Here is a 26901-nt window from a genome sequence, read left to right as displayed (position 1 = left end):
TTGTTCAGCTGGCTCTTGTGTACAGATGGACGTCAACCCCTGAAATTCGGGCAGAGTTTACAGACACAGCGTCACCAAGAATCCCTTGGGAACAGGTTGTTGGACGCTGGGTTGAGATCTCGAGATTACATTCAATCATTTGAAGCTGATGCCTTCCGCAGACAATGGAGAATTTGCATCGTGCAGTAAGAGTGAGCCGGGAGGCTGGGTGGCATTCTGAAATGTTTATGTTTCTGGTGATAAAATCGAAGAACTAAGCTTTTTGGTATTCGATGATCTCGTTGCAGTCTCGCGCGAAATTTGTGATGACTTTGAAAGAGACAAATTTTCATGTGCGATGGTTCTTTGTTGGTTCTTTGTTGGTTCGAGTCAGTTTGACTGTCGAGACGAGATCAAGCAAATTATCTTCTCACATGATTTTCACTCAGAGTTATAGAGTCATTACTTCTTTGCAATTTCGGTAACTAATGAAACGGCAGAATTATAATTTTTTATAAGAAACAGATTTTGTGAAGATTGTTGTAATCATTAATAAATCAAAGTTTCACAATATGGCATTCGAATCCAAGTCTCCTTTACATCCTTCAGAAAGTTCAGTTACTAACACCGTCTTTTCACGAAAGTATGTTTTGTAGACGTGTATTGCCACATTGCACTTAATGGAATACAATCATTCGAAGTAAAGCATGATGTTCTTAGTGTAGAGGATCACATTCAATACAGACACGCACGAAAATTACGAGCAGAATCTGTTTACATACACAGGAAACAAACAACAGCAATAATAAAACAAAAAATGTAAAGTAAGATCAATGTAAAGGCGTCCACAGAAGTCCTTGTCAACTATCACAGCAATTCTCTATATGGAGCTATTGTATATCAGAACAGGACTGGTTTTTGGTACCTGCTGCAAGGAGGCTGAATGCCTACAGCTTTGACAAGAATGGTGCAATCTGTTGTCATATCCTTTCATGAAGACAGTTCCAAATGGTATTTTCCAACAGGATAATGCAAGATCCATCAATGCAGTTCCCCACACCGATGCCTCGAGAAATGTATGAATTCTTGACTCGCCTGTCTGGTCCCCCCAGTTGTCATCCAAACGACATCCTCAGGACATGGTGAGATGCATCATCTTTCGTACCAGCCTCCAGCCAACAATATTCCTGAACTGATACTGTGTGCGCGAAAACGTTCAAAATGAGATTCAGGGGCTGTTTATTCGGATGTCAGAGTGAGTAAAAGAGTATATTTGCGGATGTGGAGGCCACATCTGTACTGATGCTGAAGATGGCCTTCAGTTCTTAATGACATCAAAGTTTAATCATGTGGTAGTGTCCAGAGACCATAGTGCCACACCAAAGTCGTCAACGCACACCAATCCCACAGACGTTGGCCAGGTCTCGCTGCAGTCCACAACTGCAAATGGAAGGCGTCCCTGAAGCCACACGTCTCTCTCAGCACACCACCACCCTCACACAATGGTCAATACAGAGCCGACCAGGAAAACGCTCTGCCCGAGTTCGTGACTTCGGCCAAAGTAGCCAGCATCATCAAACAGGATTAAAGAATTATTCAAATCTCAGATGGGCATGCATTTCTTGTAAAAGTTTAACATTGTACTTCAAGAGAAGAGTTTGTGACTGTATCCATGAAGGGATTCTTTAATAGTCAGGGACAGCTGTAAATATTCGAGCTGTCCTGTGGCAAAGAATTGTATCAAGTTAAGTAAATCTTTTTATCGCTGATGTAATAAAGTGTACTAATATTTAATATTTAAAAAAAAGAGTCTTGGTTGCACTTTTCCTTTCAGTAACAACCTCTTCATTTGGCATCTTCAGTCTATCTTAAAAGAACTTTCCTTATACAATTATCAAAAACAATAATATTTCATGTGTTGTAGTATCAATGAGCTATCTCCCAGAGCAACAAAAGGACCCACAGTTGCAGCCAGACAATTGTAATTTCGTCTGATCATAACAAATCAATTGATAAACATTATGTAATAAACATCTCCACAAAATCTGATGAACGTTTGACAGTTGTAATACATTCTGTTTCTAACGGCATAAGAAGTATTTATCATCTCAATGTAAGAAATGTATTCGAATCGGAACTGTAGTTTTCTTATTAGTGTCATATCATCTAACAGAGAAATTTTATGTTTCAGCTATAAAATAGGAAGATTAATGTGTGAAGAGCTTTTTCTACATGACGATAAGCAAGAGAAGCCATGTTATCATGGATAACGAACTGAGGTGGCAGCAACATAAGCATCATGTGGATACATTATCCAAAATCTAATGTGCCTGCTTCGGCGGGACTCCGTTTGACCATTTAATTTACACCTGTGATACTGACAAAATGTGAACCCAGTGACCTATACAGCAATCAGATCGCTCTCCGTAAGCTCGTGGGAGCCGTTAAGACAAGGTCACAGCGCAAACTTTGAACATTTAAACAGGTTTGTCCCAATTAAACATGAGATATGGATACGATAGCTTACATAGATACAATGAGAAAGAGTCTCATCGAAGTATGAAATAAAACTAAAGATCATAATAAAATCCTGTTTATTAGTAAGTTTCCTGGACTTGGCTCTAATACTTACGTGCACAATGGTTCAAATAAGTTATAAAAGATACACCCTACTACCTTGCCATGGGCGGATGGTATTGGAGAAGAAATAATACAATTAGTTATGTCCCTATAACCTGTCACTAACTACTGAATTAGTTAAGAGAGTAAAGAAAAGATCCTGAAAAGTCCATGTAACCACTAGTTACTTAGCCTAATCACATGCTCACTTCAGCTAGCTGATTATGTGAATTAATTGAGAAAAGCAAAACTAACTCGAAATGAATTACTTGGTGGTGTCCTCTTCATGATGCACACAAGTGCGTCTCATGGTTACCATTGTTCTAAAATTCAGATGCAGAAGTTCTCACTGCATTTCTAAGACAAAGGTGTCTCTCGCCTTGAATATTTAAGACGAAGTGTATATCTGCTCTCATTCCCAAAATCTTACTGGTTTTACCGGCACCGAATTCTCTTTAACCAATCAACTAGACCTTTCGGCTTGTGATCAACGAAAAACTTATCAAGATAGCAACAGTCTCTCTTCTCCTAAAAAATCTGCTGTGACTAACCGGTGATATACATTTCGCTCTAAGAATGAGACAGAAAGCGAAATTCTCTTCTACAATGAGGTTTGTTTGATGTTTCAGCCAATGATAGAAGCTGCATGTACCTACAACAAATCTTGGACTACCTTACAAAATTTAAACATCAGTTACTGCTTTGGCTCCTTTGGATCTAATAGCTTCGTCTCGCCCAGACTGCCTTGTGTTTCCACATCCCCTTGCATATCTCTGTCTTTTCAGAAAACATTATTTTCCATACTTCTCACAATGGAAGTTTACAGCTTGCCAAATGTTGCTTCCAGCCCCCTGTGAAGCCCTTATCAGAACGTGTGACACCAGCTCTTGCAGCGCTCTTCCATCCAGCATGTACCTGGCCGGGACCCTGGCTTTCAGCGAGACACATTTTTACTACTTACTTGTAGTTGTATCCCAACGATCCTTCCGTTCCTCACAATCAGCTAGTAGACCAGGTTTACAGAAAACAATTACACATATGAGACTTCCTGGCGGATTAAACCTGTGTACCGGACGGAGACTAAAACTCAGGACCTTCATCTTTTGCAGGCAAGTGCTCGACAGACTGAGTTATCCAAGTACGACCCATGGCTCATCCTCAAAGCTTCACTTCCACCAGTACCCCATTTTCTACCTACCAGACCTCACACAAACTCTACAATGAACCTCACAGAACTAACACTCGTGGAACACATGATATTGCAGAGACATGGCTTAGCCACAGCCTGGAGGATGTTTTCAGAGTGATTTTATTCTGATTACACATATCCTTCACCATGTAGAAATGAAATGAAGAGGTACTTATTAAATTAATAATCATTAGTAATTGTTTAAGTTACATCCTTACTTTCATTCATCGCTAGTAATTTGAACTCATTAGGTTATGCAGCTGTTTTCTAAAAAATGTCCTGTAACACCTCGTACTCATAAATGTCGCACACTGTGATGGTCTACATGGCAGACTGCTAGAACGCTTCACACACATTCTATGGAGTAGCCTTCAATAGCACGTAGTCTTCAGGAGCAGTATAGCTAAGATAAAAACAACATACATGCTACAGAAGTACGCAAAAATAATGTTGTGCAAAGCTAACAAGTAAACATCCTAAAGAAGTGCGGGTCTTAGGAATTCCTGAACATACAAACTAACACATTTCATTTGTAATAGTGTTTCTGGTCATCAGTAAGAAATAAATCATGATGAACTGTTTAATCAGTATCATAGTGCTACAAGCAAACATAATCCTCATTAGGCTACGTATCCTTCTCTACATTTCATTGTGAATTTTATGTATTGGTACAAAAGTATTCAACATTTTACCAACATACACCAGTAGGTAACTGAAAATCCTCAGATATTGAAAAACGAAACAAAAATTAACTTATTATATCGGAACGAAAATGCAATTGAGAGAACTGTAACATAACAAGGATATAAAATAGTAAGCCAGTACTTACTTGCAGGAAAAGCAGTTTCTAGCAGTCCACAGCTGACAAAGTTTTGAAAGCAGAAAAACCATTTTAAGTAATATTTATCTGCAGTACTTGGAATTTTTTCTCCTGCAATGTAAGTACTGCCCATCCTGAATAGCTTATTATCCACTGCTTCAGAAATTCATCAGAATACGTTTTAGCTCAGCTGCAGGCTGTTCACACTGTTAACGCTGCTGTTAATGCTACTGTTCATGTGAAACAGGTTTTTAACTTCCCTACTGGTCTTTTACACTGCAACACTGGGAAGAATAGAAAACTAAAAAAATACCTTACTGTGTGTATACACAATAGTAGGAAATATGCAGGGTTATATTTTAAGTGATTTGCGGGTATACAGGGTAAGAAATTTAGTACACTTAGGTTCCACCTCCAGCAAGCAACTGGGCTTGGGTGACAGATATGGGTACATCTTTACATGCTGTTTCAGCTTTATGCTACAGTACATCAACTATGGCGGCAAACGTCAGATTCCAACCGGTGCAAACAGCAGTATCGCTGAAAGATAAACGGCGGTCTTGGTATGCCACAGTCCCGTCACTGCTGAATTCTGACAAATACTGGTAGGCATTTCTTTTTCTTGCACATTGCATAAAACGAACTTCTCACAAATAATCAACATGGAAAAGTGGTTTAAGAATGAAACTAAGTGTATACTCTTTGCTTATACATGGAAGCAGCTTAGCGCTCATTACCTGACTCCTGCAGACTGTAAAGTCTGCACAGATTCTTTTCTTTTTTCTTTAATCGATTTTTCACGTTATTGAATCACCTTATAAATTTTTCATGCTAATTAAGGCCATAGAAGCATTGTCTTTTACGAGTGTATTTCTGACTATAAAGTGATTCTGGTAGCTGGAGTTCAAGTTTTTTTGTTAATGACACCTTTTGCTTTCTTGTGGTGATATTTCCATAGAAACTTTCATCCCCTAACACATGTTTCTTTATATCTAACTGGCAAGTGAAATACCCATTTACATAAATTTAGTTTTACAATTTACAGAATATTTTCTTAAACATTTTCGTCCCTGTCTCACCCCTTTAAGGGTTTTGTTTCTAAAAATGGGGAATACATATCTTTTTTATTTCTGATTGGGAAGCCACACAAAAATTTTCATAGATTTAACTTTAAAAATGCTTTCATAATGACGTAATTATACTAAACCTTTCATCCCCTATATCCAAAAACAGAGGAACTTGATTTTTTTTATTTCAAACTGAAAACCCAAATTTAAATTTTAATAGATTTAGCTTTAAAAAATCCTTTCATAATGAAATTTGTTCATAAAGCATTTAATTCCCTATTTCACACCCTTATATGCTGATTTTACGAAAATATTGAAACACATTTTTATTTGTAACCAATAAATCAAGTAACAATTATCGTAGACGAAGCATTGAAAGTACTGCAGCAGTTCTTTAATAATGATCTATTTTTAAAATATGTCACCCTTTATTTCACCCCAATTGGAACTAAATTAGCAAAAGTGCTGAAATAAATATTTCTTTACATCTGAGAAACCAAACACCAAGTTTCGTAAATCTAGCTTCAAAACTGTCTTAACAGCAACATTTTTCGAAAACCATCTCCTACCTTATAGCCTTAGTGGTTGAATTTCAAAAAATCATTTCTCAAAGATGCATACATTATATGCTCAACACCCTCTCCAAATCACAAGTTCCTATCTTAGTGGTTTAGGCTAGAGGATGGTGAGTCTTTGAGTCAGGACATTGCCTTACCTACTTTTATTTACATAGCGTGGTTGTGCTCGAATCCTTACCACTTGATGGACAAGTATATAGTACAGCACAAATCAGTTTGAAACATACTGCATGCCACTGCCATGGTATTGTAACTTTAATGGCCAGCAAATTATAGAAACAGCACATAGCATTCTCTGTACATTAATATTAGTGGCTTTTTTGTAAGGTTATGGCAACTAATCATCTGTGAACTCACATGAACAGCGAGCACTAACCAGCAACTGAATGCTGAACATGCTACACACAATAACACAAATGACGAAAGCAGTTGCTGCAGTACCTGCTGCATTGTGAATGTTTCTTAGCAACTATCCTCCCCCCTCCAGATCTACACACGAGGAAAATGCGCCTGCCTCATATGATATGCTCCGACATCAAAAGCCTCTGGAATCAGTTTCCATTAGGCAGCATACTAGGTGTCCGCTTCACACTAATGTTTCCTCACAAATACCTTTTCTGCCATCTTCTGCTCCATTTTCCTTCTGTACCAACATTACAGCCCATATTTCTCACCATCTCTCTCTCTCTCTCTCTCTCTCTCTCTCTCTCTCTGTCACACACCCACCCACCCACACCCACACACACACACACACACACACACACACACACACACACACACACAAAACAGTAGGTGTGATATGGTAACTGTGGTAACTGAAGGAGCCGTGAGTTTTCTGATGGCAGTTGCTTTCATCCTCATGAAAGTGACTTTTCAGTGCACACGGAAATGTTGCATATAGAAAGTACTGCAGAGAAAAATAGCTCTCCCGTCTTTTTTTTTTTAATTTGGTCAAAAATTTTATCAGTAGCAATTAATGTCGAAGTTTTCTCTCTGTGTCCAAAACAGGCAGTCATGCGGTCACAATGTCAGTAAGGGCAACTCTCTTGGACAAGTGGAAAGGAACTATGTCTTATCTAAGGTCACAGCCCTGTTTCACTTCTCTTTTGTAATGCAACAATAGACTAAGATTCATTTATTTTACTACATGACACATCCGATTACTAAAGAGCGGGATACACTGGTCATAAAAGACAAGGAACAGAAGATAGTTGCGGTGCCATTTACAAAGGTTTCAAATTTTTCAAAGAGAGTCTTAATATGTGAGTATCAAATTAATACAAACATAGCCAAGAGAATTACCAAGCGTCAAAACTGAGAAAACTTCCGTTGCAACTCTAGAACAATTTCTGACGGAAGAAGAAATCCGTGGTGCAACAAAGTATGTGAGTAGACAGTGAGCTACCATCTGTTGTTCACCCTGTGAATGATTAATTTTATATTTCATATTAAGGGGAGGTGAACTAGCACTAGCCACAGCAGTTATAGTGTGCCTATCATGTACAGTAAAAATTATAATGTCACACAAAATTGTATTTTTTCAATATGTGGTATCATAAATCGTTATGTTTTTTGTGGCATTATGTACCTTAAAATATTATTTATTGTTAATCATTGGGTGTTTATATATATATATATATATATATATATATATATATATATATATATACTCCTGGAAATTGAAATAAGAACACCGTGAATTCATTGTCCCAGGAAGGGGAAACTTTATTGACACATTCCTGGGGTCAGATACATCACACGATCACACTGACAGAACCACAGGCACATAGACACAGGCAACAGAGCATGCACAATGTCGGCACTAGTACAGTGTATATCCACCTTTCGCAGCAATGCAGGCTGCTATTCTCCCATGGAGACGATCGTAGAGATGCTGGATGTAGTCCTGTGGAACGGCTTGCCATGCCATTTCCACCTGGCGCCTCAGTTGGACCAGCGTTCGTGCTGGACGTGCAGACCGCGTGAGACGACGCTTCATCCAGTCCCAAACATGCTCAATGGGGGACAGATCCGGAGATCTTGCTGGCCAGGGTAGTTGACATACACCTTCTAGAGCACGTTGGGTGCCACGGGATACATGCGGACGTGCATTGTCCTGTTGGAACAGCAAGTTCCCTTGCCGGTCTAGGAATGGTAGAACGATGGGTTCGATGACGGTTTGGATGTACCGTGCACTATTCAGTGTCCTCTCGACGATCACCAGTGGTGTACGGCCAGTGTAGGAGATCGCTCTCCACACCATGATGCCGGGTGTTGGCCCTGTGTGCCTCGGTCGTATGCAGTCCTGATTGTGGCGCTCACCTGCACGGCGCCAAACACGCATACGACCATAATTGGCACCAAGGCAGAAGCCACTTTCATCGCTGAAGACGACACGTCTCCATTCGTCCCTCCATTCACGCCTGTCGCGACACCACAGGAGGCGGGCTGCACGATGTTGGGGCGTGAGCGGAAGACGGCCTAACGGTGTGTGGGACCGTAGCCCAGCTTCATGGAGACGGTTGCGAATGGTCCTCGCCGATACCCCAGGAGCAACAGTGTCCCTAATTTGCTGGGAAGTGGCGGTGCGGTCCCCTACGGCACTGCGTAGGATCCTACGGTCTTGGCGTGCATCCGTGCGTCGCTGCGGTCCGGTCCCAGGTCGACGGGCACGTGCACCTTCCGCCGACCACTGGCGACAACATCGATGTACTGTGGAGACCTCACGCCCCACGTGTTGAGCAATTCGGCGGTACGTCCACCCGGCCTCCCGCATGCCCACTATACGCCCTCGCTCAAAGTCCGTCAACTGCACATACGGTTCACGTCCACGCTGTCGCGGCATGCTACCAGTGTTAAAGACTGCGATGGAGCTCCGTATGCCACGGAAAACTGGCTGACACTGACGGCGGCGGTGCACAAATGCTGCGAAGCTAGCGCCATTCGACGGCCAACACCGCGGTTCCTGGTGTGTCCGCTGTGCCGTGCGTGTGATCATTGCTTGTACAGCCTTCTCGCAGTGTCCGGAGCAAGTATGGTGGGTCTGACACACCGGTGTCAATGTGTTCTTTTTTTCCATTTCCAGGAGTGTATAATGGTATAAATTATACTTAATAGTACGAAACACCCAATGATTCACAATAAATAATATTTTAAGATACATAATGCCACAAAAAACATAATGATTTATGATACCACATATTGAAAAAAAATTATATATATATATGTACTGGAAGAATTTATTGAACACATTTCCACTCGATAAACACATAAAAAGAAAAAAAAACTTACAAAAGATTCCCCTGCAGGCACTACAATTTCTTCAACTGGTCATCTTGCATAACACATTTCTTATGAACTTGTTAACCACACTCTTAACTGAAGACAATTTTTAATGCAGTTGGGCATTCTTGTTACCAAATTGTCTAGATAGACCTGCAGGTATTGCTTCGTTTCTCCATAGTGACCTCTATGGACAGGACGTTTGACCTATTTTACATGGCACGTGCATTTACAATGCAGTTCAGATCTGGAGAATACGGATGCCATTTCATACGACTATTTTTATGTTCCTCTAGGAATGTAATCACCAGATTGTGATGATAGGAGCGTGCACTGCCGTCCATCAGTGTGAATCCGGCTGCAATACGTTCACCAAATAGAGCCACAGCACATGCAAAGGTGTCGTTCCAATACTTCACAACAGTCATTCTCCCATGTTTTGCAACATGGTGTGTACTGGAGTGTCCGCTTGCGGTTATGTGCAGAAATCGGCCATGCACACCTGTCCTTTATTCTTATGCGCCCATTACTGTGCTGATTCTGTTGTTAGACACTTGTTCCAGATTCTAGAGATATTACGTTCATTCACAACGACATTCGCTGTGATGTCCATATGTGTCATTACGTGCTCCATTACAGAGACTATATGAAGCCTCTGAATGTAAGTTATTGTTGTCCGAACCATGCTGAAGCAACACAACTCTCATGAAGATACACAGCACAAATATTGCAATGTTTACGAGTGACACATCTGCCACAGACTGCACACACTCCTCCCTCACTGCAGCAACGTGGACTAGTCTCGCTAGAGTTATGTTTCAAACAAGCCAATGTATTAATATCATAACGTGTTTCTGGATGACAAAGTTCAGTTAAAAAGTTTCGAAAATATGTGACATCTACTTTGACCACCGAATGTCAAAGAAGCAGACCAAAGAAGGAAAACGTTTTTACTGAAAACGAAAAGTTCATGATACCAGGCAATAACGACATACATGTTATTTATGGCATCACCACATGGTGTCAGAAATCTACATATCACGCAGGAGCGAAACTGTATATTACCCAGAAATATAAAATATCTTCATAAAAAACATACTTTTAAAAATCTGTGACGTCCTATCCGCTGTAAAACTGCTTTTACACAGTCTGACTGTAGCTTGTGCATAAAAAATGTAATCCAATGTATTAATTGCACAAATAAGTTGTAAGTGTACAGTGTACGTAAACCAAACTATTATTCAAATTTTTAACTAGCCTATTCATTATATGGTTTCAAATTTGTTATAAAAAACTTGTTAAACTACCATGTGAAAAGATTTTCCATTCAATATCTCGTGCACGATGTATGTACTGAAAAAGAGTTTTATTTAAAGTAAATAAATAAATAAATAAATGGAAGCACATAGTTATACAAATGGTAAGTTACAGGACCAATAAAAACTTAGTTACAATCGTATCAAGTTTAATTAAGTTAACACACAGATAAACTAATTTTGAAGTCGTTTTGGGAGTATTTTAGCGAAGTTCCTTTCTTTTCCTGTTGGTGCAGAGGTCATGTGCCGGTTTCCTCTGCATAATTAAAATTCTTGTTGTCATATGGAGTAACCTTATGAGGCAATACACTTGAAGTAAACAAAGTTTTTATTCTGAAAGAACATTTTTAAAGTAGATAACTGCACATCTTGAGATGTACCTATTCAAGGATCATGCAATTCTTAAATTCATTTCCCAGAATCTTTACTCCTTAATGTGTGTTTTTTTTCTTTTTTTCAGATTCAGCTGAACTGTGGTTTATTCAACAACAATACGAGACACAGATTTCAGTAGAAACTTTGCCTCTTTGTCTTGGGTCCAGAAAGAAATAATATGCTCTGGTGCAAGGATATTAAATGAACACCTAACAAGCATATCCAAGAAGTTGATAATCACTACCAATTCAAAATTAAATTCAGTCCATGTCGCAGAGAAAATTAATTCAACAAAGTGTCTAATTATCGAGAGTCAAGTATTGAAATCTTCTTTTAACCACATGGCAAGTGTAAGTCTTCACTTTATCTTAGTGTGATGATCGGTAGCACACTGTAAAATAGACAGTGTATTTGCAGATGTGTGTTAACATTTTCTTTGAAAAATACTGGTGTACTCACATAAATATTAAGCTAAAAATAGAAGATCAACAGTAGTTATATAGTGTAACTGAGGAAACAGCATCTTTATTTCTTAATAATGCCTTTGACATTAATCTACTTCATTACATTTAGCTGGCCTAAGTACAAATACTGTTAAGCGATTATTGTAAATGCAGTGTACTCCATTGAGTATTTCAGCGTAGAGGAGATGTGACTATCACGGAATAGTCTGGCGATACGGAACATTACTATTTCTGCACTGTTAGGTACCGAAGACTCTTTCACTACTTTTGAAGGATCCCTTGTTCTGCAGTAACTATCACCGGCCACCACTGTGTTGTTCCCTGTTAAAAGGTTTGTGTTTCAGTTTCGTAAAACTTCCGCAGCTAAGTTTTCTAAAAAATTGTCAACTAATATACGTTTGTTTTAGACATTGTGATTAAGTGTGATGCATATTCAAGGAATACTAGTTATTGTGCATGGGCCGGTTTCTAATTATTAACTTTTTCTTTAGCGGCAGAAAAGACGCTTTTACAAGCTACCATGTCGTGATATATGGAACATCTAAGTGTTCTGATGTAATTGTTTCTTGTTCATCTTCAGGTAAGTATTATTGCACACCAACACATTCTTTACTGAAAACTTTGGATCTTCCCCTGGAGACATCGACACTGCCACCAAAGAACAAGGTATCGAAAAACGGTAGAAAAATTGAAACATCATCTATATTTCAACCTATTCTCCATACTAACGCCAATCACGGGTCAAATAGAGCTAAGCCCACCCCAGAACCAACAAACCTCTAATGCTGAAAACAAAACGCAAAAAACCAGACTCCTCACATCAAAAGAGGAAACAGGATCTCTTTCAAAAATTACTGTTTACTTCAAAGGGTGACTTAAGTGGCGATGATTAATCCTTCCTTTCTAATGTATCATCTGAAATGGACTTCGCACTATCTTGTGCTGGAAGACCTGATGAGTGTCCCTTGTGTGACGAAAAAGTTTTCAAAGTAAAATAATAGAAATTTGAATGCAGTGTTTTGCTAGCTTTTTTGCGTTATTTTTCGCGTGTACTGGTATCCCATAACATCCAAATTTCATGTAACCTTGACTTATATTTTTGAAGGTTCCATCTTCATGAGATCTGCGTGACATGGTGGATAAATGAATTAACTATGTTACTTTACATATTGACGTTTGTTATGATAATACATGACTGTGAAACAGTAGTAATTTCAAACGTGTATCAACACAGTTCTTTAAGGTTCATGACAATCCACCCTGCAACCATGGAATTAGCTTGCTTTTGTTCCTTACGACATCCCAGACAATTTAGAAATTAAACCAATGAGTATGAAGGAGCATAGCTGGTAGGTTCGTTGCTGGCAGGTATACACTGCAACCACAGTACTTTCTTATTAGCACCTAATGGTAAGCACTAGCGAGCTAGTGCCAGAGTAGTTAGGGTGGGAATGGTTACTGGTTTCTGTATATAGATGACCATTTCCCACGGAGATTGTACTTCATTTTTATTTATACTATTAGCTTGCATCATCATATGTTGCAGAGAAAATTAATTGTACTATACTCGAAATAATGTTTCAAGTACATAAAAACATTACACCTTTGGAGAAAAGATACAATAATATCATAAAAATCGTATTTACACTGTGGGTCATTTTGTTCAGATTTATATTCTTCTATACGAACAAAAGAATAGTCTTTCATAAAAATAAATGCAATAAGGAACTAGGTAATGCTCAAAATTTATCTCAAAAAGAAAGTGCAGAAGGATAAATTGAACGTCTTATTATGTGCTGTAATTGACTTACATCAACACGCCATTCATTTGTCACCTTATTCCTCAAATACAGTTTTTGGAAGTCTTTTACACATTACCTTCTGTGCGAGGCTATCAGTATATGTGTTATCCCTATGAACATCAACTTCAAGCTGTTTTATAAACTATGCATCCTGCATAAAAGGCAAGATATCTTTTCCTTGTCTCTGTTTAGAGAATGAAGCTTTGTACTGACATTAAATTTGTGATCAAAAGAACTGTGTAGAATCAATGGTGGCTCACAGTTCCTTTTGAAATTTACTGAACTTACCTGCGCTTCCTTATGAAATGAAGCGCACTTCAGTGAAAAGTTACTCATTTAGATTTTCTCAGCAACACATTTGCGTTCACATGATCGCATCTCGTGGTGTCAAGCATAACTGTACCTCTTCTAGTTGCTTACTAACCTCTTAGCAGTTGTTTCTCAGCAGTGCAGAAGGTCTTGTATACATTGCGAAGGCCACTGATCCAGGCGTCGAAGACATCAGACCCTTCCGCAATTGTGCAGTCACCATCGACAATAGCTACTGCACAGTCCAACGCATCTGAAGCAGCACTGTAAATTAATGATTCATAACTGTTAAATCCTCATTTACTTTTTACATTCGTGATTTTAGTCAGTACAAAAACGTTATCTACAAATAACACATCAACCAGACCGAGACTCGAACTGGGGACCTTTGCCTTTCGCGGGCAAGTGCTCTACCAACTGAGCTACGCAAGCACGATTCACGCCCCGTCCTCAGAGATTTACTTCTGCCAGTACCTCGTCTCCTACCTTCCAAACTTTATAGAAGCTCTCCCGTGAACCTTGCAGAACGACCACTCCTGAAAGAAAGGATATTGCGGAGACATGGCTTAGCCACAGCCCCCGGGATGTTTCTTTCAGGAGCGCTAGTTCTGCAAGGTTCACAGGAGAGCTTGTGTAAAGTTTGGAAGGTAGGAGACAAGGTACTGGCAGAAGCAAATCTCTGAGAACGGGGCGTGAGTCGTGCTTGGGTAGCTCAGCTGGTAGAACACTTGCCCGCGAAAGGCAAAGGTCCCCAGTTCGAGTCTCGGTGCTGCACACAGTTTTAATCTGCCAGGAAGTTTCATATCAGCGCACACTCCGCTGTAGAGTGAAAATTTCATTCTAGGAACACATTAACCAGTCTTCCAGTTCTTACGTAAAAAATGATTGCAGCTAGCAGCAAAGGGCCATGCCACCTTGACGTGTAATAAAGTGGAGGGGCAGCACTACCTTTAAAGCTACTCCTAGCGTAAACGAACGTAAACAAATGCCTTTCTTTCCTTCATTTCAGACCACAACATCTAGTAGATCCTAAAATTACAATACTTCACGGAGTAGTTTTTACAAATTCTAATTATTGAAGCAGTTTCGTTCATTACAATGGTATAGTTTTGCCGAAAACTTTTGATTTAAAATTGCATTTACTCCAAAAATTTTGACTCTCTGCTGGTAAACTGACCTACACTGACCATAAACATTTAACTTACTAATTGTTGCAATGTGTCTGAGTTTACCAAGTATACATTAGTTAATGTAGTAGTAATTTAAAATTAAAATTTTCATTGCTCATATACATGTTTAATAATGAATACTGCTTGAATTTCAGTTTGATAATGAATACTACTTAAATTTCACATCAAAAAGAGAAGAAATGGTTAATATTTATGAAGGCATAAGAATGACGAAGGGATACAAATAAATGGATGGTAACTATATTGTGTTCGTAACTAAACTTACAATAGCACAAACTGTGTGAAGGAAACCCTCTGAAACAATTCGTTGTAACGTCTCCTGGCAATACACGTATTATATGTGGTAAAAAAAAGAAAAGAAAAAATAATTGAACTGAATGATTATAATTTTATTTCTGCATGGACAATTACTGTGTGAATTTTATGTAATAAATAGAAACCAGTAAGTGTCATGTTTTATACTTGTATAGAATTATGTAGCGATTTTTTAAAGATAATGTGTCGGCGAGTACTGGAACCGTCACAGACGATACTGCTTAAATATCAAACAAAGATGTAAATGTATTAGACCGAGTATAAATAGTAGTGACCGAGCATTTATTTCTCTGTCGTCTTTTTGGAGTTACGTGACTAGGAAGAGGATGTGACGCTATATTGTATGCTCTGTAGCATTCTTTTGTCAAGATCGAGAGAAGGACGCCGTTAGGCATTGATTGATTTGTAAAGGTGTGTAAGAACTTAATCTGTCTAAATGTTTTGAATAGGGTTACTTAATGAAAACTAGCATTATGATTTATAATAAGCTTGCCTGGTACTTTATTCCATCAGTTTAAGACATTTTCAGCTAGTTAAACATTATTCGTGGTGCAGAGCTGCTCTACGAACGAACGAGCCTCTGCCGCGGCGCATTCAAACTGCATTAAATGAAATCAATCATACCGCAAAGAAGCGGACAGGTAATAATGAACTAAAATTATTTCTTTCAGCTTTCGGGATTGTAGGGCAGAGCAGCAGATTTTATTATGTGTTTTACAGGTGGAAGCGGGCTGCGGATGATGTTATAATATTAACAGTGCAAAAATATAATTCACCTTCACGACATAAAAGAAATCTTTCTCTGCATAGTTCTGGTCTGGCAAACATACTAGTAAAAACATTTTTTCTCTGATAACAATCTCATGTTCTCGTGTTAGTCGTGGTACTTATTGGTAGTTTAATGTTAACAAAAATCCACTGCAAAATTTTGATGTTGAACAGACATTGCATACTGTAAAATCAGTATTGATAACGAAATAATTTTCAGTAAACTTTTCAATATCTGTAAAGTAAGAAAGACATGTTGAACTTTATAGCGAGTTACATTAACAAAACAATGTTCCTTTTATAGAAAGCCAGATCCAGACTAATAACATAATATGTTTTGTTTTGTTGAAAATTAATGATCCCAAGAAAGTCACAGCGCACCATCCCTAAAACGTATTTCAGGGCTCTTTTCGTAGCAACATATTTTACCTCATCCATTTATCAATATATTAGATGTCACACGAGCAATAACAAAGAGAGCGAAATCATGCAGCAGCGAAATAAATATTTTCCATGATTCAAGTTCATGGAGATGGACTGTTGTTACTGAAGGGTGTAGAAGAAAGTTGTTAATACTATTCTTAATAGTGGTGACTAAAGGTTGGCATGTCCATTTTGGACTGCGAATATCATTTCACATCTAGTGGACTGAATTTGTCAGGGTTTGGTGACAGTCTTTGTGATGTTTCTGTCCACAATTCTACACAAAAACTGCGTGACTGGAAATTAATGTTTCTGTGTAGACTATATGTCAGTGTATTAGACAGTCATTCACCAGTGTGCTTACTGTTGAATAAATGCCTTTAAAAGGTGAAACCTTGTTAAATATTGAATTTATCATTCATTAAAACCGTTATCATTAACAGTGCACTTACAATATTCATGGGATGGAACATTACAAGATGAAATGTTATAAACATAGCGCAGTGAAACAACATGCAAAATGAAATCATTGTTTCGCAAAGATAATATATCTCTTCCCAGTGCGTGTAGTTTTGTTGCATACACTAGCAAAGATATTCAACAAGTTCCAAGGAGATACATTCATGCTTCAGAAACAACTGGAGCCTTTAACCGCCAGGAAGAAGATGCCCAGATATGCAAATGATTAGCTTTTCAGAGCATTCACACAACGTTGGCGCCGGTGGAGACACCTACAATGTGCTGACATGAGGAAAGTTTCCAACCAATTTCTCATACACAAACAGCAGTTGACCGGCGTTGCCTGGCGAAACGTTGTTGTGATGCCTCGTGTAAGGTGGAGAAATGCGTACTATCACGTTTCCGACTTTGATTCGTAAAGGTCGGATTGTAGCCTATCGCGATTGCGGTTTACCGTATCGCGACATTGTTGCTCGCGTTGGTCCAGATCCAATGACTGCTAGCAGAATATGGAATCAGTGGGTTCAGGAGGGTAATACGGAACGCCGTGCTGGATCCCAACGGCCTCGTATCACTAGCAGTCGAGATGACAGGCATCTTAACCGCATGGCTGTATCGGGTCGTCAGCCACGTCTCGATCCCTGAGTCAACAGATGGGGACGTTTGCAAGACAACAACCATCTGCACGAACAGTTCGACGACGTTTGCAGCAGCATGGACTATCAGCTCGGAGACCAAGGCTGCGGTTACCCATGACGCGCCTGTGATGGTGTACTCAACGACGAACATGGGTGCACGAATGGCAAAACGTCATTTTTTCGCATGAATCCAGGTTCTGTTTACAGCATCATGATGGTCGCATCCGTCTTTGGCGACATCGCGGTGAACGTACATTTGAAGCGTGTATTCGTCATCGCCATACTGGTGTATCACCTGGCGTGATGGTATGGGGTGCCATTGGTTGCACGACTCGGTCATCTCTTGTTCGCACTGGCGGAACTTTGAACAGTGGACACTGCAGATGTGTTACGACCCGTGGCTCTGTCCTTCATTCGATCCCTGCGAAACCCTACATTTCAGCAGGACAATGCACGACCGCATGTTGCGGGTCATGTACCGGCCCTTCTGGATACAGAAAATGTTCTACTGCTGCCCTGACCAGCACATTCTCCAGATGTCTCATCAATTGAAAACGTCTGGTCAATGGTGGCCGAGCAAATGGCTCGTCACAATACGGCAGTCGCTACTCTTGATGAACTGTGGTATCGTGTTGACGCTGCATGGGCAGCTGCGCCTATACACGCCATACAAGCAATGTTTGACTCAATGCGAAGGCGTATCAACGCCGTTATTACGGCCAGAGGTGGTTGTTCTGGGTACTGATTTCTCAGGATCTATGCACCGAAACTGCGTGAAAATGTAATTACATGTCAGTTCTGGTATAATATATTTGTCCAATGAATACCCGTTTATCATCTGCATTTCTTCTCGGTGTAGCAATTTTAATGGCCAGTAGTGTATGTTGTCTCGATGTTGCATTATTTATAATTACAGATGCAGAATCGGTTCCTGCATGCCGTATCAAAATTCGTCGCGACATTTTTTAATTTATTAGCTAATTTTGTTACGAAACAAGCCCTCTCTGCAACGTGCGTTGTCACAAAACAGCATCACACTACCGTGGTACAGCATACGATGTTGTGTCACGAGATAGGAGTTTTCTGTTCCCCAGACTTACGATTGTCCGTATGGTACACTCGTCGTCACTAGTATTTTGTTTATTACCGATCCTTTTAAGAATAAATATAATATTGAGAATTTGTACCGCTCATGGTAGGAGTTATATGTGTGTGTAAACGTGGACAAAGAGATTGCCATAATTTTTATTCTAAACAGATACAATAAATGTCTACACTAGCTTATACTAAGATTTGTCTCTGTATTATAGTGCCTGTATGGCTTTTTGCAGACTGTAAGGTTAACTGTTTCTCATTTCAGGATAAAAACTGTGTGATACGGTTTGACCCGTGGCGGGAATGGCACCAGGGCTATCTTTGGTTAGGCACTATCGACTCCCTCTGGTCGATGTTTGCCTTTGGAGCCCGGGCCGGCTCAGGATATAGCGGGCAGTACGGGGTGGAAAGGGGGAACAACATTGGGCACGGCACGCGGAAGTGCGCGTATCAGCGAGACGTTGGAGAGACGGCAGAGAGCACTGTGCGCCCGAATACGGGCGGCAGTTAGCGCCTGATCGTTCTGGGGTCAGTAACAGCGGGCCGGCGCTGTGGCTTCTTGGCAACCTCGTGAAGCTATGCATGTGCTCGCCTCCGTGAAGGAACATGTTGTTACTATGGGACTAAGCAACGTCTGGTGTCTTCGCCACATCGATCCAGCAGCTGGCATCAAGTAAAGTCCTACCAACGATTAGTGAAATATAATGATAATTGCTGTTGAGGCAGCAAAGCGTTGCAAGGACTGATGTGATATTTCACGCCTCTCATTAAGTGTGTGCTTCGCTCCTTAGTAGTATTGTTCTTACTTGAGCTGGCAAGTGTCTAAAACATTGATACGTCTGCGCAGCCTTACCGAAGATTGCCGTGTGGTACCTTACAGACCCACATAAGGTTTTGCATGAGATGCTTGGGTCTTGATGAGCCAGTTTCATCACTCGTGTACGTGGTACTGCTTAAAGGAATGAAATCAGTTTTATTATTGTCAGTTGTATCGAAGTAGATTTCTGTATAAGTTCGAGTATTAAGGTGAAGGAAGGGTTCTTTAGGTTCCTGTTGTCGCTTCTGATTTATGTTTCAGAGATCGGAAGCAGTGGGCCACCGAAGTGCAGAGCCTCCCATTTTAAATGACACTACTGGCCATTAAAATTGCTACACCAAGAACAAATGCAGATGATAAACGGGTATTCATTGGACAGATATATTATACTAGAACTGACATGTGATTACATTTTCACGCAATTTGGGTGCATACACCCTGAGAAATCAGCACCCAGAACAACCACCTCTGGCCGTAATAACGGTCTCGATACGCCTGGGCATTGAGTCAAACAGAGCTTCGATGGTGTGTACAGGTACAGCTGCCCATGCAGCTTCAACACGATACCACAGTTCATCAAGAGTAGTGACTGGCGTATTGTCACGAGCCAGTTTCTCGGCCACCGTTGACCAGACGTTTTCAATTGGTGAGAGATGTGGAGAATGTGCCGGCCAGGGCAGCAGCCGAACATTTTCTGTATCCAGAAAGGCCCGTACAGGATCTGCAACATACGGTCGTTCATTATCCTGCTGAAATGTAGGGTTTCGCAGGGATCAAATGAAGGGTAGAGCTACAGGTCGTAACACATCTGAACTGTACCGTCCATTGTTCAAAGTACCGTCAGTGCGAACAAGAGGTGACCGAGACGTGTAACCAATGGCACCCCATACCATCACGCCGGGTGATACGCCAGTATGGCGATGACGAATACACGCTTCCAATGTCCGTTCACCGCGATGTCGCCAAACACGGATGCGACCATCATGATGCTGTAAACACAACCTGGATTCATCCGAAAAAATGACGTTTTGCCATTCGTGCACCCAGGTTCGTCGTTGAGTACACCATCGCAGGCGCTCCTGTCTGTGATGCAGTGTCAAGGGTAACCGCAGCCACGGTCTCGGAGCTGATAGTCCATGCTGCTGCAAACGTCGTCGAACTGTTCGTGCTGATGGCTGTTGTCTTGCAAACGTCTCGATCTGTTGACTCAGGGATCGAGACGTGGCTGCACGATCCTTTACAGCCATGGAGATAAGATGCCTGTCATCTCGTCTTCTAGTGATAAGAGGCAGTTTGGATCCAGCACGGCGTTCCGTATTACCCTCCTGAACCCACCGATTCCATATTCAGCTAACAGTAATTGGATCTCGATTAACACGAGCGGAAATGCGATACGATAAACCGCAATCGCGTTACGCTACAATCCGACCTTTATCAAAGCCGGAAACGTGATGATACGCATTTCTTCTCCTTACACGAGGCATCACAACAACGTTTCACCACGCAACGCCGGTCAACCGCTGTTTGTGTATGAGAAATCGGTTGGAAACTTTCCTCATGTCAGCACGTTGTAGGTGTCGCCACCGGCGCCAACCTTGTGTGAATGCTCTGAAAAGCTAATCATTTGCATATCACAGCATCTTCTTCCTGTCGGGTAAATTTCGCGCCTGTCGAATGTCATCTTCGTGGTGTAGCAATTTTAATAGCCAGTAGCGTATTTTAGGAAGCACGAAGACAAGCAGCAGAAGCTATCATCGTGAGCGGGAGGCCATTGTATTGCTGAACTGTTAGCCTAGGACGGCTTGCCATGAAGGGCAACGAAGCAGGCCGTAGAATATCAGCGACTTACCACTGGAGGGCAGCGTGGAGGGTAAAAACCGTAGAGGGAGACCAAGAGATGAATATACTAAGCAGATACAGAAGGATGTAGGTTGCAGTAGGTATTGGGAGATGAAGAAGCTTGCACAGGATAGAGTAGGATGGAGAGCTGCATCAAACCAGTCTCAGGACTGAAGACCACAACAACAACAACCACTGTACTGTAAGGGTGCTACGGACGACATCCTAAGGGGTCCTGCTATGAAAACAAATGGCACCCCACACCACCACTTCTGGCTGTCGTGGCGGAGGACGATCAGCTTGGCTATCTTACCGCTGTTTGGGTTCTCCTGACATTTCACCCGCCTGGAATCTGACTGACTGGAGTAGAGCTGTTTTCAGGGATGACTTCCACTTCTGTTCCTCGAGGACCAGCGAAAGCGTGGTTGGAGATGCCAGAGACAGCGGTGGGATACCAAGCCAACCGTCGCACTCCATATGGCCCGACAAGCACGAGTGATGGTCTAGGGTGCCATTCCTTTTCTTAGCACTACCCCTCTGGTTGTCACCTGCGCCACCCTCACAGTACGGCGGTACGTCGACCGTATTCTGCGCAACGTTTTGTTGCCCTTTATGGCAAGCTTACCTCTGATCAGGATAATTCCCGCCCAGACATGGCGAAAGTTTCTTCCGCTTATATTCGCCTCTGCCATACCCTACTGAGCCGTGTATCGACTCGTGTTACACCTTGTGTTTAGATTGCATTGGTTTTCCTTTTCTTCCCCTGACATGTTTGTTTGTCTGTCATTAAGTGGCTCCTTGGTTGTCTTTTCCCTCTGCTATCTGCGTTTTTGCTTCCGGGAAACTGCTATGGAGGAAGTGAGATCTTTGACCGGTTGAAACGTCGTGTGGTGGCGCGGAAGTAGGGGCGTGGCGCGCAGAGAGAGTGTGGTGGACACGGGAGGGCAGTGTGGCTCTCCAGCGCGAAGCAGGCGTGGTCGGTTGTACCGAGTCGTCACGTAATTTATGTCGGTTGTGTGTAACGAGCGGGTCGAGTTGACGGAAGAGCTCCCCGTGGGCTGGTTGTACACAGAATCGCCCCACGAGTAGTTACTCTTCTTTTCGCCTCGGTGGGACGTTAACAAGCTTCTTTAAATCCTCCGTTTCGACACTGGAGTGTAAAAAGGAGACACCTAACATGAAGGAGCGGTCACTACCCGTCAACGTTGCAGAGAAGACGTGAACTCCGGTGACAGAGCGTGTTGTCGCGTGACCGTGGCGTGTAGGGTACACTGGCGCCGCGTGCGCTGTCGGATGTGTGGATCCTTGCCATCGGAGGTCGTGTACTGCCTGTTTGAGCATAATTGCAAGTTAAGTTAGTGGAAGGTCTAATCATTACATAATAAGTTTGTGTAACCAGCGGCTATTCTGCCTTGTGGCCTCGGACGATGGGGTTTCCTGTCCCCGCGGCACCTGCGTAATTGAAGACAGTGATCTTTCCTCCTCCTCTCGTTACTGCCCGATGGGAGGTGTAGTTTTGGCAGTTTAGTTGTTTCGCTATTCTGTCGTGGGTTATGAGTAAATTCATGCTTCTTGTTGGTTGATCATGTGGCCGCTCATTCAGCGCTGTGTGGTGTGATGTTTCCTTGCACGAGGTTAGCTCTAATTCTGTCAGCAAGTTAAGCCATCTTATAACAAGTTTTCACTGGCTAAACGTCGGTGCAGTGACCAGCCCGAGAGTGGCAATTGTGTTTACGGGCGTATTTAAATTAGTCAGTGTTCTGCCTAGCCTGAGCATCCCTGAGTGGGTGATTTGTGGCCACCTTACACAGGTCCGTCATATCTTATGTTCTAATGATATTCCAGGACACTTTTGTTTAAATTTTTTTTTAATTTGCTCCTTTTATTGTCATTAATCGTGTGTTTCCTGAGACCAGTTCAATTTTTTTTTAATGGCGCTGTTCGTAGCTTCGCCGGCCGCGGTGGCCGAGCGGTTCTACGCGCTCAGTCTGGAACTGCGCGACTGCTACGATCGCAGGTTCGAATCCTGCCTCGGGCATGGATGTGTGTGATGTCCTTAGGTTAGTTCGGTTTAAGTAGTTTTCGCCTCGGTGGGACGTTAACGAGCTTCTTTAAATCCTGATGACCACAGGGGACTGATGACCATAGATGTTAAGTCCCATAGTGCTCAGAGCCATTTGAACCATTTGAACTACCTCACCGTACCTTATTAACAAAGTTCTGTATTTACTTTAGTAGCCTGTTTACTAATGTTCTTTAAATTTTTTTAATTGTTGTATTGCTATAAACTACTTTGATTGGCGTTAGCGGCGTGTTTTCAAAGGTGTATTGCCGTACTGCTAACTTCTGTGATTTAAAAAAAAAAATTATTGTTGCATTGCTATAAATTACTTGATTGCCGTTAGCGGCGTGTTTAAAAGGCTGCTTATTACCGTACTTGTAATTTCTGTAAGATACGAATAACACATTTGTGAAAATCTCAACTCGACAGTCAACTACTAGAAATTTGGCCCCGTTTCCCAACTTGCGGTGTGGCTTGTAGTAACCTTAATCACTGTGTGTGTCACCTACCGTGGCCAACAAGGTCACCCTCTCTCCAATAGAGAATTTTTGGAGCATTATGGGTAGGGCCCCCCAAACAGCTGGAGATTTTAATGATCTAACGCGTCAGCAGCACAGAGTTTGGCACGATATCCTTCGAGAGGACAGCCAACAACTTTGTCAACAATGCCAAGCCAAAAAAACAACTTGTATAAGGTCCAATGGTGGGACAGTGCGTTATTGACCTGTTCTATTTGTGAGGCTCGTTCTCTCCAATAAATCATGCTATTTTTCTGAAATAGTAACAATTTGGACGGCTGGAGTGGCCGAGCGGTTCTAGGCGCTACAGTCTGGAACCTCGCGACCGCTACGGGCGAAGGTTCGAATCCTGCCTCGGGCATGGATGTGTGTGATGTCCTTAGGTTCGTTATGTTTAAGTAGTTCTAAGTTCTACGGGATTGATGACCTCAGAAGTTAAGTCCCATAGTGCTCAGAGCCATTTGAATTTTTTAGTAACAATTTGTTTGTCTGTACATGTACAGCCTATCTACCGATTTCCGTCCCATTCAGATAATTCTACCATTACACATTGCCCCACCACCTGCCTTCTTACGTACACAACAGCATACGCGCTGGAGCGGATTCGCAATGTCAACCTTCACTGCCACTAAGAGATACAATACTATATGTATACTAAGATGGTTTCCATCCTTTCGGACATGTCCGAAAGAACAGATACCATCTCAGTATATATATAGTTAAGGCTCACCGGCCACTTGACCATCTTCTTCTTCTGTGCGAATGCACAAACAGTCCCCGAACTGTTACGGGAATCGGCAACGCGCCGCGAGTAATGAGTATAATGGGCAGGGGCACTACGAATTTAGTGCGGGACAATACGTTGAGAATATGGGTTTCGCGGGAGGTGTGCCAGATATAAATCCCTGCAGTCGCGCTATCCTCTGTGCCCTCGGTGGCTCAGATGGATAGAGCGTCTGCCATGTAAGCAGGAGATCCCGGGTTCGAGTCCCAGTAGGGGCACACATTTTCATGTCTCCCCGTTGACGTATGTCAACGCCTGTAAGCAGCTAAGGGTGTTCAATTCATTGTAATAGATACAATACTCACTCGCAGAAGTCGTCCACATTCTTCTTGACGCAGTCTGGCAAAGAGCTCGGGTCGACGTGACACAGCAAGTTCTCGTAGACGTCTTTGAAGCAGCGGTCTGCTATCTGAGGGAGGCACGGGTTTTCGTCATACTCCTCGTCGCTGCTCTGAGCGTAATCGTAAGCAGACGAAAGTATTGCTGTTGTGAAGAAGAATAAAGAAGATAGATCAGAACACAGTCGCTAATCATCGTCAAAGTGATTTATTGCAAAGAGCCATATGAATCAATTAACTTAACGACGTCTCTTAGTCTTATAAGGAAACCTCCCCATCGCACCCCCCTCAGATTTAGTTATAAGTTGGCAAAGTAGATAGGCCTTGAAAAACTGAACACAGATCAATCGTGAAAACAGGAAGAAGTTGTGTGGAACTATGAAAAAATAAGCAAAATATGCAGACTGAGTAGTCCATGTGCAAGACTTGCAATACGAAGCACAATGTGAGCTCAGGAGCGCCATGGTCGCGTGGTTAGCGTGAGTAGCTGCGGAGCGAGAGGTTCTTGGTTCAAGTCTTCCCTCGAGTGAAAAGTTTATTCTTTTTATTTTCGCAAAGTTATGATCTGTCCGTTCGTTCATTGACGTCTCTGTTCACTGTAATAAGTTTAGTGTCTGTGTTTTGCGACCGCACCGCAAAACCGTGCGATTAGTAGACGAAAGGACGTGCCCCTCCAATGGGAACCGAAAACATCGCAAGGTCATAGGTCAACCGATTCCTCCACAGGGAAACACGTCTAATATGTTCTATACGACACTGGTGACGGCATGTGCGTCACATCACAGGAATATGTTGCCGACCCACCTAACTTGTACACTTGGCGAATGGGTAAAAAGATTCTTCTACCTTGCCCGATTTAGATTTTCTTGTGGATGTGATAATCACTCCCAAAAAAGTGATGAAAACGTAAGAGTTTGTCATATAAACTGCAACAAATGATTGCAACAGTTTCACAGTCGCACAGTTTTCCCTGTGCTCTGTCAAAACATATGTTTTTAACGTTTTCAAATTTTTCTGTGTTTAGACCGTCAAATCCTGTATATGTCCAAGCAAATCTGAATATGTCCTGGAATTTTGGATAGCGAAATTGATTATGTATGAGTGCCTAAACTTTGATAATTGTCTGAAAATAAAAAAATTTCACTCAAGACTTGAACCAAGAACCCCTTGTTTCGTAGACGCTCACGCTAACCACGGGACCACGGCGCTCCTGAGTTGACACTATCCTTGTTGTTACCTATCTTGCGCATGGACTACTCAGTTAGCATATTTTGCTTATTTTTTTCATAGTTCCACACAACTTCTTCCTGTTTTCTCGATTGAACTGTGTTCAGTTTTTCAAGGCCTATCCACTGTGCTAACTTATAACTTAATCTGAGGTGGGTGCGATGGGGAGGTTCCCTTGTTAGTAGCATCAGAGAGCAAAGCTAATCCAGATATCTCCTTCTATAAATGATTCTACGTGAACGAGACTTGTGTTAACATCTTCGTTCCCTTGATCCACCCATGTGTACCTCCGTTCATTCCTTTTTTTCGTCATAAAATGGTGTATTTTTCCGATTATACGAGGGCTAATCGGAAAGTCAACTCTTACCGGTCACTAAAAGAAAACCACAGTGGAAATCTGATTTGCTCAGATGTGTTGGGCAGGGTCTCTAGTATGCCTGTCGTGTCACGTCGCTCTTTTCATTTCTGAACGCACAGTGGGCACGTAAAGATGCCTAGAAAACAGTGACTCCCGTTAAATACGACGGCCTGTTGAGAGATTTCGCCTGATGTCACGCAGCCCACATAACATAAATGTCACACGTTTCCTTCTTCATGACAGTTCTCGACCGCACTCTGCAGGGGCGAC

The 26901-nt window shown here is 41.7% G+C and overlaps 1 protein-coding gene across 1 annotated transcript in view; it reads right to left on the bottom strand.

The window, feature by feature from the left end:
• LOC126424848 (uncharacterized) overlaps positions 1–26901 on the bottom strand; it is a 58141-nt gene that overhangs the window by 14188 nt on the left and 17052 nt on the right. The window contains exons 2-3 of the mRNA XM_050087658.1: positions 25014–25191; positions 13916–14064 (exon numbers count right to left, since the gene is read on the bottom strand). Coding sequence (XP_049943615.1) covers positions 13916–14064; positions 25014–25191 — 327 coding nt within the window. The remainder of the gene's footprint in view (positions 1–13915; positions 14065–25013; positions 25192–26901) is intronic.

This window comes from Schistocerca serialis, chromosome 10 (genome assembly GCF_023864345.2).
Source record: "Schistocerca serialis cubense isolate TAMUIC-IGC-003099 chromosome 10, iqSchSeri2.2, whole genome shotgun sequence".
NCBI classification, from domain to species: Eukaryota; Metazoa; Arthropoda; class Insecta; order Orthoptera; family Acrididae; genus Schistocerca; species Schistocerca serialis.
Note: the sequence above shows the minus strand (reverse complement) of the source record. Positions and strands in the feature narration are given on the sequence as shown.